Here is a 13,374-nt window from a genome sequence, read left to right as displayed (position 1 = left end):
ATTGTAATAGTGTTAAATCTAGAGAGCAAGTTGGAAATACCTGACTTCTTGATAAGATTGAGTCTTCCTATCCATAAACAGGGAATATGTTTCCATTTATTTAATTCTTCCATTTTGTTCATCAGAGTTGTGTAGTTTTCCTCATATAGATCTTAAAATATGTTTTGTTAGATTTCTGCCTATGTGTTTGTTTTTTGGGTAACGTAAATAGTATTGTGTTCTTAGTTTCATATTCACTATTGGTATATGGGAAAGTGATTAACTTTTGTGTATTAACTTTGTATCCTGCAAACTTGTTTATAACTGCTTATTAGTTTGAGCAGTGTTTTTGCCAATTCTTTAGGATTTTCTACATAGATTATGTTATCTGTGAACAAAGACAGTTTGATTTCTTCCTTCCCAGTCTGTGTACCTTTTGTGTATTTTCTTGTTTTATTGGATTAGCTAGGACTTGCAGTATAGTTTTGAAAAGTAGTGGTGAGAGGGGACATTTTTGCCTTGTACCTGATCTTAGTAGGAAAGCTTCTAGTTTTTCACCATTATGTATAATGTTAACTGTATATTTTTTTGTTAGATGTTCTTTATCAAGATGAGAAGTTGCCTTTTTATTCCTAGTATTGCTTTTTCTGTATCTACTAATGGGTTCATGTGATTTTTCTTCTTTAGCCTGTTGATGCAATGGATTACATGAATTGATTTTCAAACATTGAATCTGCCTACCTGTGATAAATCCTAGTTGGAAGTGGTATATAATTATTTTTATAACATTGCCAGATTTTATTTGCTAATATTTTGTTGAGGATTCTTATGTCTGTGTTAATGAGAGACATTGGTCTGAGTTTTCTTGTAATGTCTTTGGTTTTAGTAATAGCATAATGCTGGCCTCATAGAATCATTTAGGAAATATTCCCTCTGATTCTTTCTCGGAGAGATTTTAGAGAATTAGTATAATTTCTTAAATGTTTTGTAGAGTTCACCAGTAAAACTTTCTGGGCTCTGTCTGTTTTTTAAATCACATAAGAAATAAAAAATGGTAGGCGGCACCTGGGTGGCTCAGTGGGTTGAGCCTCTGCCTTCAGCTTAGGTCATGATCCCAAGGTCCTGGGATCGAGTCCCACATTGGGCTCTCTGCTCAGCAGGGAGCCTGCTTCCTCCTCTCTCTGTCTCTGCCTACTTGTGATCTCTATCTGTCAAATAAATAAATGAAATCTTTAAAAAAAATGGTATTACAAAAAATGGTATTTCCCCATGTAGTTGCCTTTCCTAGAGATCTTTTTTTCTTCATACAGTTGTGTGGTATGGTCTAGTTTTTTGTTTTTGTTTTGTTTTGTTTTGTTTTTTTATTTCAACCTGAAAGATTCCTTTTTCCATTTCTTGTAGGGAAAGTCTAGTGATAATGAACTCTTCAGCTTTGATCTTGGAATGTCTTAATTTGTCCCTCATTTTTCAAGGACAGTTTGCCAAACATGGAGTTCTTGGTTGACAGTTTTATTCTTTCAGTGCTCTAAGTCATTCCATTGTCTTTTGGGTTCCATGGTTTTTCTGCTCAGAAATCAATTGATAATCTTACCAAGGATCTCTTGTATATGGTGAATCACTTCTGTTTTGCTACTTTTAAGATTTTGTCTTTAGGGCGCCTGGGTGGCTCAGTGGGTTAGGCCGCTGCCTTCGGCTTGGGTCATGATCTCAGGGTCCTGGGATCGAGGCCCGCATCGGGCTCTCTGCTCAGCGGGGAGCCTGCTTCCCTCTCTCTCTCTCTCTGCCTGCCTCTCTCTCTACTTGTGATCTCTCTCTGTCAAATAAATAAATAAAATCTTTAAAAAAAAAAAAGATTTTGTCTTTATCTTTTAGTAATTTGATGATAATGTGGCTCAGTGGAGGTTTTGTTTGTGTTTATCCTATTTAGTTTCTTGGATTTGTCACATCATGTCTTACGTCAAATTTGGGAAGTTTTGGGGCACCTGGGTGGCTCAGTGGGTTAAAGCCTCTGCCTTCGGCTCAGGTCGTGATCCCAGGGTCCTGGGATCAAGCCCCGCATTGGGCTCTCTGCTTGTCAGGGAGCCTGCTTCCCCTTTTCTCTCTCTGCTTGCCTCTCTGCCTACTTGTGATCTCTGTCTGTCAAAAAAAACCAAAAAACAAACAAACAAAAAAACTTGGGAAGTTTTTGGACATGATTTCTTTAAATCTCTGTCCCTTTTTTCTCTTTCTCCTCCCTCTGGTATTTCCTTGCTGCATATGTTGGTTTGGATGATGGTATTTCATAGGTCTCTTAGTTTCTATTCACTTCATTTTTTCTTTTCTTTTCTTTTTTTTTTTTTAAGATTTTATTTATTTATTTGACAAAAATTTATTTATTTATTTATTTTTAACCCACTGAGCCACCCAGGCGCCCTCATTTTTTCTTTTCTTTTTTTTTTGAAGATAATTTATCTTCAGGTTTCTTGATCCTTTCTTCTTTTTCTCAAATCTGCTATTGCTCCTCTGTAGTGATTTTTTTTTTCTTTTAAATTTCAATTATGGTAGTTTTCAGCCCCAGAATTTGTTTGGTTCCTTTTTATGATTTCTTTCTTTTTGATATTCTCATTTTGTTCATACATTGTTTTTCTGATTTCTAAATTTCTTTGTTCATGTTTTTCTTTACCTCTTTGACCATATTTAGGACAGTTATTCTTAAATTTTTATTGTCAGGGGCATCTGGGTTGCTTAGTTGGTTAAGTGTCCGCCTTTGGCTCAAGTCATGACCCCAGGGTCCTGGGATTGAGTCCTGCATCAGGCTCTCTGCTCCCTGGGGAGCCTGCTTCTCCCTCTCCCTCTGCTTGCCACTCCCTGAACTTGTGCTCGCTCTCTCTATCTCTGTCAAATAAATAAATAAATTTTAAACAACAAAAAAATTGTCTAGTAAGTTCAGTGTCTGGCTTCCCGAGGGACATTTTCTGTCTATTTATTTTGTCTGAGTGGCTGTTTTCCTGTTTCTTTGTAAGCCTTGTTATTTTTATTGAAAACTAGACATTTGGATATTATAATTTAAGCTTTGTTGTTATTGATCACTGAATGCTGTAATAGTCCGTTTGTCTAGTGACTTCTCCTGATTATTTTTGCAGAGTATATTCCTTCCTGTATGTGGTCACTGAAGTTTCTTTTCCTTAACTTGTGTCCAGCTGGGGTTTTAACAGAGGTATCCTTGAACACCAGGTGCTAAAACAGACAAACAGGGAAACACCTCTTCTAGTCTTTGAGGTTTGGCCTGTGCTGGGGTTCTCTCACTTATCCAGACTTAAACTGAACTTAGGGATCAACCTAAGGTTAACACTTAAGATCTTCTTAGGTTATTTGTTGGTAATGTGTTTTCATTTTCATTCATCTTAAGATATTTCCTTTTCTCAGGTCTTTTCTGAGCATGTATCTGGTTCTAGACATATCCGTGTCTTTCTGAAATCCCCTGTATATGTAAGTGTTCTTGAGTGCCCTAATTTCCAAGAGAAACTGTTTTGTTTTTTTTTTTTCTTTTTCTTTTTCCTCCTAGGCCTTAGATGACTGAAGCATAATCTTTTGCTCCAGATATCTGCAGGTTTTTCCTTTGTTTTTGAGCAATGTCTGCCACTTTTCTGGCCTGGATGAGTTCCAAGTTAGGTGAAACAGAGATGAAAGTCAGTCTTTCAGACAACTTAGAACAGGCCTGTGTGATAATTGGTGACTGAGGTCTTCTTTGTTCCCTCTAGAACTAGGGAGAGTATGGGGCAAGTGTAATTAAGAATACCAACAAGTCTTTCCTACTATTTTTTAGTTGCTTTATTTTTTTCTTTCTTCTCTTCTGTTTTCTTTCCTTCCTTCCCTTCCCTTTCCTTCCTTCCTTCCTTTCCTTCCTTCCTTCCTTCTTCCTTTTTTTAAGTAGGCTCCACGCCCATCATGGGGCTCAAACTCACAACCCTGAGATCAAGAGTCAGATGCTCTACTACCTGAGTCCCCGAGGTACCCCTTAAGTTGCCTTTTTTCTTGATTTGACTTTCTTTTGATTGTTGTAAACCTTCACTTATTCCAGAGTTTCTCCTTGTTTTGTTATGTTTCTATTGGAGGACAGGAGCTTGGAGCTGCCCACTTCACCATTTTGTTGTTTAGAAAAAGTGTTTAAAGTCAGGAATCCATACCTATTGAAAATTGCATTTTGTTCCTCCAGTAAGTTCATAACTGTCCATACATTCCTTTAGTTTCTCCTTTTAGCTATGTCATTCCCTGGCATGGACTTCACATGGTTTCTTGTGTCTGCTTTAAGATCTTTCTCAACCCATGACTATGTCTGCAGGTACAGGCTGACTTTCATAGGCTCACTTTTTAAGAAACTGCTTTGCTTGTCCTGAAAGTTTTCTCTATAAATAAATAAATAGCCAGGATGTCTATCCCAGGGGCCCTCCCCAGCTCTGGCTAGAGCCTAAACACTTGAATCCATTGTGGTTCCTTGACTTCTTTTTCACGTGGCTTAAAAATTCTTTGTGATATTTATGGAAAGGTAAGATGTGGAAGTTCAGGAGGTTGCTGCTTTTTTGAAGAAAGCTTCGTTTTATTGACTTCTTCATTCCCTGTTACTAAAAGGCCACTTCAGAGGCTCAGATAGGGAGCTTCTGTTCTGGTTCTCATTTTTTCCTTGTAGCAATTAGCCACGGCTCCTTGGGCACTCTCTGGGTGCCAGGCTCTCTGTATATCCCTGGGACTTGGCTCAAGATGCTAAGACCAGGCCTCCGGACATGGGGCCCATTCCATGGCAGCTCGGGGCTGCAGGTTTTCCATTTCTGTGTTCATTTCCCCAATGATTACATCTTGTTTTGGTTGTCAGTGCTCATCTTTCTTTTCAATTTGATTTTGAGTATAGCCTCTGGATACTTTCTGCAGTTTCTTAATTTAGAATTTTTTTTTTTCTGGGAGTTATCACTCAGATTCTTTATTTCAGATCATTAACATAGATTTTGGATAGGAAGGAAGGGAGATTTAAAACATTTTTCTTTTATTGAATTATAATTTACACACAATAAAATATACAGCTTTCAAATGCTCATTTTGATAGGTTTTGACAATTTGACAGCTATATCCAACCTTGTTATCACTGTCCAAAACAAGATATAGAACATCTCAGAAAATGCATTTAGCAAGAGGAAAGTTTTCCCTATTTTTCTGAGTTATTTTTTTCATTATTTTTAGCATTCCTTATATATTTTGGATGTGAGTCCTTTGTCAGGTATGTGTTCAGTAAATTAATGGTGTCTTTAGACTTGCATTATTTTAAATGTCGGATGAAGCACCATTTATCAATGTTTTTTATTTATGATTAGAGCTTTTGTGTCCCTTCTAAGAAATTTTTGCCTACTACAAGGTTGCAAAGATAGTCCAATATTATTGCCTAGTTTTGGGTTCTGGGTTTTATATTAAGGTCTGTGATCTATTTTGAATTAATTTTGGTATACAGAATGAAACAGTCTAATTTCATGGTGTTGTGTGTGTGGGGGTGTTTTAATATAGATAGTTAACTGTTTCATCACCATTTGTTAAGAAGACTTCTTTCCACATTGAATTGTTTTGGTGCTAGGTCTAAATCAGTTGTGTGGTTCTATTTCTTCACAGTTTATCCTGTTTCATTGTCATTTTGTCTACCTTTATGCCTGTGCCATATTGCCTTGATTATTGCAGCTTTATAGTTCTTAGTGGTTCTCAACTTGGGGCAGTGTCAGGATCCTGGGAACATCTGACAATGTTGGAAACATTTTTGGTTGTCACAAGTGTGGATTCTGGGGGACAGTGGGTGCTACTGGCATCGAGTGGGTGGAGGCCAGAGATGCTGCTAAACATCCTATACACACAAGACAAACCTCATCAACAAAGAATTCTCCAGTCCAAAATGTTAATAGTGCTGAAGTTGAGAAACTGTGCTTTTTTGGTAAATCTTTTTTTTTTTTTTTTTAAAGATTTTACTTATTTATTTGACAGAGAGAGATCATAAGCAGGCAGAGAGGCAGGTAGAGAGAGAGGAGGAAGCAGGCTCCCTGCTGAGCAGAGAGCCCGATGCGGGGCTCGATCCCAGGACCCTGAGATCATGACCTGAGCCGAAGGCAGTGGCTTAACCCACTGAGCCACACAGGCGCCCCAGCTTTTTTGGTAAATCTTGAAAAGTCAACTAGCATAAGTCTTCCAATAAAAAAAAAATTGTTTTGACTGTTCTCTCTCCTTTGTATTGCCATATGAATTTTATTTTTATTATTTTTAAATATTTTATTTGATAGAGTGAGAGAGGGAATACAAGCAGAGGGAGTGGGAAAGGGAGAAGCAGGCTTCCCACTGAGCAGGGAGCCTGACATGGGGCTCAATTCCAGGACCCTTCGGCAGACACTTAATGACTGAGCCACCCAGGTGCCCCTACCATATGAATTTTAGAATCTGCTTATCAATTTTTGTAAGAGAATGCCTATGATTTTGATAGTAATTGCTTAAAAATATAGGTCTGTTCAATATGCTAGCTTATTAAACTTCCCTATGACCCTGCAATTGCACTACTGGGTATTTACCCCAAAGATACAGATGTAGTGAAAAGAAGGGCCATCTGTACCCCAGTGTTTATAGCAGCAATAGCCACGGTCGCCAAACCGTGGAAAGGACCAAGATGCCCTTCAACGGACGAATGGATAAGGAAGATGTGGTCCATACACACTACAGAGTATTATGCCTCCAACAGAAAGGATGAATACCCAACTTTGTAGCAACATGGACGGGACTGGAAGAAATTATGCTGAGTGAAATAAGTCCAGCAGAGAGAGTCAATTATCTCATGGTTTCACTTATCTGTGGAGCATAACAAATAACATGGAGGACATAGGGAGATGGAGAGGAGAAGGGAGTCGAGGGAAATTGGAAGGGGAGGTGAACCATGAGAGACTATGGACTCTGAAAAACCACCTGAGGGTTTTGAAGGGGCGGGGGGGGGGCGGGGGTGTGGGAGGTTGGGGGAGCCAGGTGGTGGGTATTAAGGAGAGCATGTATTGCATGGAGCCCTGGGTGTGGTGCATAAACAATGAATTCTGTTACACTGAAAAGAAATTAAATAAAAAAAAATAGGTCTGTTCAATATGCTAGCTTATTAAACTTTAAGATAAGTAGTATGTAGTATTTAATACTATATGATTAATAATTTATAACATATTTTATTCATTTATTATATAATTATTTTATGGTATATATAAATATCAATTAGTTTAATATATAATTAAAATTGAATATAATTAGAAACTTGGTTTCTTGGTTGTAGTAGCTGTATTTTAAGTGCTTAATAGCTCTAGTGGCTACCATGTTGAATAGTACAGTTAGATAACATTCATAGAAAGTTCTTTTGGCCAGGACTGGTATAGATCACTTTGGGAATTTATCTATTCTTCTGATCCATGAGTTTATATAAGGTTTTTTGTTTTTTTTTTTTTTTTTTTTTTTTAGATACTCTTATCAGATAATGAAAATTCCACTGTACTACTAGGTTACTGCTAGTTTTGTTTCTTTTTTTTTTTTTTAAGATTTATTTATTTATTTTAGAGAGAGAGCATGTGAGTGGGGTAGGGGCAGAGGGAGAAGAGTGAGAATCTCAAGAAGACTTCACTCTTAAGTGTGGAGCCAACAACAGGTTTGATCTCCTCACCGGGAGATCATGACCTTAGCTGAAACCAGGAGTTGGATGCCTAATTGACTGAGCCACCCAGGTGCCCCATGCTGGTTTTGAGTTATGACTGAATATTGGATGTTGTCAGATCTTTCTTTTTATTTGTTGAAAAGACTATATTGTTTTTTTCCTCTATTTAGTATAATTTCATTGGTTTTCACATGTTAGATCAACCCTGACTTGTTGAGATAAACCCCATTTGGTCAGGATGCATTTGTTTTTTGTATATTGCTGGATTTGATTTGGTAATATCTTAGGAATTTTTGTGTTCATGAGGGATTTTGGTCTGCATTCTTCTCTTAAGATGTCCTTATCTTGTTTTGGCATCAGGGTAATGTGGCTTCATATAGTAGGTTGGGAATTATTCTAGGAGAGGAGATACACTAGTAATTGAGTTCTTACTCTGCCACTTTACAGATACTACCTCCTTTAATCCTTACAACTATGGTAGGAGGAAGTAACATCCCAGCTTTGCAGGTGAGGAATCTCAGGCTCAGAAAAGTAAATTCCCAATTTACCAATTATACCAATTCAGGTATAACTGAAGCCAAGCTATGGGGAGTTGCTAAGAGCAGCCCTTGAATGGTACTTCCCACTGCTGGTTCCATGGGGGCAGTTCAGCCTGTAACCCAGGTGGCAGCAGTCCTTTAGCTTGTGAGGCAGAGTCTCCCCATCTGCAAGCCTGTGCTCCCAGCAAGAGAGCCTGTTCCCTCAGAGCTGAGGCTACTGCTCCTGGACCCTCTTTGGCAAGTGTTGGGTGACAAGTGTCTTCCCTATTTTTCTTGGAGTATAAAGGTTCCCTTCACATTCCCTGATGAGGAAACTTTGATGCCTCCATAAAAATCAGCTCTGGATGGTTTGCTGAGGGTACATTCCCATGTGGGTAGAACTGGAAATTGCCCAGAAGCTCAGCATGGATAATCTCTCTCATTCTAGGATGTTTGGATATTAACTCATCTGTGAAAGGAGCTCGTTTTGTCCGATTCTGTGATGCGTTCAATATTCCACTCATCACTTTTGTTGATGTCCCTGGCTTTCTGCCTGGTAAGTCATTGACAGAAGTGGGGGCTGGGAGAGGTGGTTTTGCCCGATAAGGCACCCACTTTATTTGGAGGTTTTCTTGCAAAATTCTCTAAGGATTTGTGACATCTCTGTATTCTAGATGTCTGAAAGATGGGGCTATTGGATGGGGGTTGCTCTGTCCTAGCCCTTTGGAGAACAGGGGAAGACCTCATAGGCCCTCAAACCTTGTGAGAACTCTTGTGTCTAGTAACTCTTCCTCATGACCTAGGCACAGCACAGGAATATGGGGGCATCATCCGGCATGGTGCGAAGCTTCTCTACGCATTTGCTGAGGCAACTGTACCCAAAGTCACAGTCATCACTAGGAAGGTGAGGAACTTGTATCAGAGGTTGTGAGCCCACTCCTGGCAGCATGGCCATCTTTGGAGGTCTGGCCAAGAGTTTCAAGAGGGTTGGGAAAAGGAGTACACCTTGCTAACCCTTAAAAAGATCTTTTACAGCCCTGTGGATACACGCTGTGGATATGTTGGTGGTCCTTTCTGGAAACTGAAAGCGTCAGTGGGAAAAAGCCAGCAAAGACAGTGAACAGTAACTGTGAAAGGCCTCTGGGTTGTGTCCAGATATTCTCTGCTCTGGCTTCCTGGCCTCAGAGACACTAGGTCTTCAGTAGCCCAGGAGGGCTCTTCTTTTTGTACTTATTTCACTTGGGTTCTTAGGATGTTTCAGGGCATGATCTCTTTGACTCGGGCTCTAACATTTAGCATTTGGGTCTGTTCTAGGCATATGGTGGTGCCTATGACGTCATGAGCTCCAAGCACCTTTGTGGCGACATCAACTATGCCTGGCCTACAGCAGAGATTGCAGTCATGGGTGCAAAGGTGAGGGATTCTAGCTTTCCCTTTGGCTGGGTGCAGGTACTGCACTCTCCTAGCAGGAGCTCATAGGTGGGAAATGCTGGAGAGATGCTGGGATCCCTTGGATGGGCCAGGATTCTAGGGAGCTGGGGCCTAGACCTTGGAAAGCCTCCTTGAGCCCCAGGGCCAGCTCTGGCTCCTGTCCTGACGTCTCACTCCAGGCACATGCTGGTATCTTCATGCTCAGGATGGGAGGGCCCCTGAAGGGGTTTTGAGATTATCAGTAAAAGGGAAAGGGTTGAGTCAGCTGAACTAGCCATTGGGAGATTGGACATTTCCTGTAACTCCATCTCATCTCTTCGGGGTGGGGGTGGGGGCTAGAGCCATTCCTTTTAGCCCACAGAAGCTGAACTGTAGTTCTGACCCCTGGTGACTCTGGGCAAGGTCTAGTAGCGCCCCTTCCCCCTTATCCATAGGGGGTGCGCTCCAACACCCCCAGTGGAGGCCTAAAACCAGGATAATACTGAACCCTATATATGCTGTTTTTTTCTTACATACTTAGGTACTTATGATAACGTTTAATTTATAAACTAGGTACAGTAAGAAATTAACAATAATAGAATGATTAAACAATATACTGTAAAAGAAAGTTGTGTGAATGTGGTGTCTCAAAATATCTGGTACTCACTCTTCTTGTGATGTGAGATGGTAAGATGGAGGTGAAGAACATAGGCACTGATGTCAGGAGGTTCATCTATCTTCTCCTGGATTGTGGTTGATCCTGGGTAACTGAAACTGTAGATGAGCAGGGACTGCTGTACTTCCTGCTGTGGTCCCCACTCCTTTCCTGCTTTGAAACAGCTATTGGAATTGTACCAGCTAACTCCCTTGGCTCTCCCCATAGCTGACTTTTAGGGGTTCTGAGGTCAAGGCTCATCTTTTAGACCTCTCTACTTCTACATTTGCAGTCCAGTCTGTCTGCCTTTGGCCAATGAATTGCATACTCAGGATAAGAAAAAAGAAACAGGGCATTTTATTTCCCTTGATACAGGGGACCCTGGATCTAACAGTGGAAAACAGGCCAAACATCTTGGCCTCGAAGAAGGATAGATGCAAGGGAACGGAGTAGGATGGAATCTGGGGACACAAACTATTGGCTTTGCCTGGGCTGCCTGTCATTGGGGCCACAGCTGAAAGTCCCATCACATAGCCCCTGGAATCATAATGGTTGACTCCAACAGTGTTTATCTCTATGCCCTTTCTCTCCAGGGCACTTGGATTTATCACAAAGTTCACAACCAGACACTGTGATAGTGAGTTGAGGGAGGTCTGCCAAGGTTGGGACTGCCATTTAAGTTCATTAACTACTTTCATGACAGGGTGCTGTGGAGATCATCTTCAAAGGGCATGAGAATGTGGAAGCTGCTCAGGCAGAGTATATCGAGAAGTTTGCCAACCCCTTTCCTGCTGCAGTGAGAGGTAGGGACTGTGGTGGGGAAGGCAGCCTTGGTCATTTGCTGGGTCACTTGCTGATTCTTTTACTCCACAAAGTCTCACATAACTGCCCTTTGCCCTTGCAGTTGAACCTGGAGACGAGTGAGGGGTGGGATTGTCCCTGGGCAGTCAGCACTTAAGGATGGTATCTATGCTGCTTTGGTAACCAGGATCAAAACAACATTGCTGAAATGGCTAAATTTCTAAGTGTTGTTCCAGTTACTTAAGTTTTGTGTAAAAACTTGCTCTAGGGAGCCTGGGTGGCTCAGTGGGTTAAGCCACTGCCTTCGGCTCAGGTCATGATCTCGGGGTCCTGGGATCGAGTCCCGCATCGGGCTCTCTGCTCAGCAGGGAGCCTGCTTCCCTCTCTCTCTCTCTCTCTCTCTGCCTGCTTCTCTGTCTACTTGTGATCTCTCTCTGTCAAATAAATAAATAAAAATCTTTAAAAAAAAAAAACTTGCTCTAAAACAGAGCGGCTTAAACGACCTTTTTTTTTTTTTTTTTTTTAAAGAATTTATTTATTAGAGAAAGAGAGAGAGCATGAGGTTGGGGGAGTGGGAGAAGTAGGCTCCCTGAGTAGGGAGACTGACATGGGGCTTGATCCTAGTACCCAAGCCAGAGACAGATGCCCAACCAACTGAGCCATTTAGGCACCCCCTTCCTTTTTTTTTTTTTTTTTGCTCATGTTTCTGAGGGTCATCGATTTGGTCTGGGTTCATTTAGGTGGCTCTTCTGCTGGTCTTGCCTGGGATAAATCATGCAAAGATAGTGAGTTGGTAGTTTGGGGCTGGACAGTCCAAGATGGCTTCACTTACATGGCTGGTGTTGGCATCCACTCGACCGCTGCACATAGTTTCTTATTCTTTTTTTTTTTTTTTTCAAAGATTTTATTTATTTATTTGACAGAGAGAGATCACAAGTAGACGGAGAGGCAGGCAGAGAGAGAGAGAGAGGGAAGCAGGCCTCCCGCTGAGCAGAGAGCCCGATGTGGGACTCGATCCCAGGACCCTGAGATCATGACCTGAGCCGAAGGCAGCGGCTTAACCCACTGAGCCACCCAGGCGCCCCCATAGTTTCTTATTCTTAAGGCGGCTACTCCACACTTACGGTGTCCTGAGGGGAACAAGAGGGTAGGAGGGAAAGCTGCAAGGCACTTTGAGACCTAGATTTGGAAATTGAACAGTGTCACTTTTGCCACATTCTGTTGCTCAAAGCAAGTCACAAGGCCAGTTGAGGAAATTGAATCCTTGATGGGAAGAGTGGTGAAATCACATGCAGAGGGACTTGTGTTACAGGGACATGAGGAAGTGTAGTGGTTTTTGAAAATACTAGTGTGTTTTCTTAACTTTTACTTCCTGTTGACTTTATCTTGACAGGGAGGGGATCAGATTTCATCTTCTTGCCAAGTGCTTCTAGGTCAGAAGTTGGGGCCCTGCCAGAGGAACAGGGATGCTCCTAGGATGCAGGGGAAGGTTCACAGGGCCCATGCCCACTTACTGTAACTTGGGTCCGGCTCACACTGTTGGCCCCAGTGATGGTGCCCAGGCTGAGCATAGATTGAGGGGTAGCATTATCTGGGGATGCAGATGATCTACTTCCTTTTCTGTGCTTCACCAGGATTTGTGGATGACATCATCCAGCCTTCCTCTACAAGAGCCCGAATCTGCTGTGATCTGGATGTCCTGGCCAGCAAGAAGGTACAGCGCCCTTGGAGGAAACATGCCAATATTCCACTGTGAATGAATCAAAGGATAATAAACCAAGAGCCAGTCACTGCCTGGCCATTCATACCTGTCCCTGCTTTTTGCAATCATGGTACCCAGAAATCTAAATACTGGTAATTACTTGAATTGGCTGTTTATTAAATTCTAGGAAGACTTCATTTATGCCTTACTGTAAAATTATTTACTTTATTAAAAATTTGTTTTAACTGCTGTTTTTTGGGCAGATCTCATTTTTTTATGGTAGAAACCTGAAAAATCAAGAAAATAGTACATAGAGTATTGTCACTTACAGCTGACCCTTATTTGACACCTCTGTATATTTTTCCTTTTTCCCCAGATTTTTTTTCTTGGTAGGTGAGCATTTTTTTAGGGCCAAGTACCTACCTGCTTAGGCTTCAGTTGTTTACTTTTAAATAATATTTAATAATGTGCCCTCAATTCCTCTAGGAATTGTTGAGGATTAAGTGAGATGTTTGCTGTTGTGTCTGGCAGAATGGATGCTCAGTAAGCTGTAGTACTCTGTATTAGGTGCTTTTCAGAAATGTGTTCTCACATTTTGAAAAATTTATTTTGGAAATTTTCAAACCTATAG

The 13,374-nt window shown here is 41.0% G+C and overlaps 1 protein-coding gene across 1 annotated transcript in view; it reads left to right on the top strand.

Annotated features, from left to right (window-relative positions):
* Positions 1-12,996, top strand: part of PCCB (propionyl-CoA carboxylase subunit beta) — a 108,614-nt gene extending 95,618 nt beyond the window's left edge. Inside the window, exons 11-15 of the mRNA XM_047736261.1 lie at positions 8,624-8,731; positions 8,979-9,079; positions 9,490-9,588; positions 10,944-11,043; positions 12,676-12,996. Coding sequence (XP_047592217.1) covers positions 8,624-8,731; positions 8,979-9,079; positions 9,490-9,588; positions 10,944-11,043; positions 12,676-12,797 — 530 coding nt within the window. The 3' untranslated portion in view covers positions 12,798-12,996. The remainder of the gene's footprint in view (positions 1-8,623; positions 8,732-8,978; positions 9,080-9,489; positions 9,589-10,943; positions 11,044-12,675) is intronic.
* The last annotated feature ends 378 nt before the right edge of the window (positions 12,997-13,374 follow it).

This window comes from Lutra lutra, chromosome 1 (genome assembly GCF_902655055.1).
Source record: "Lutra lutra chromosome 1, mLutLut1.2, whole genome shotgun sequence".
NCBI classification, from domain to species: domain Eukaryota; kingdom Metazoa; phylum Chordata; class Mammalia; order Carnivora; family Mustelidae; genus Lutra; species Lutra lutra.
Note: the sequence above shows the minus strand (reverse complement) of the source record. Positions and strands in the feature narration are given on the sequence as shown.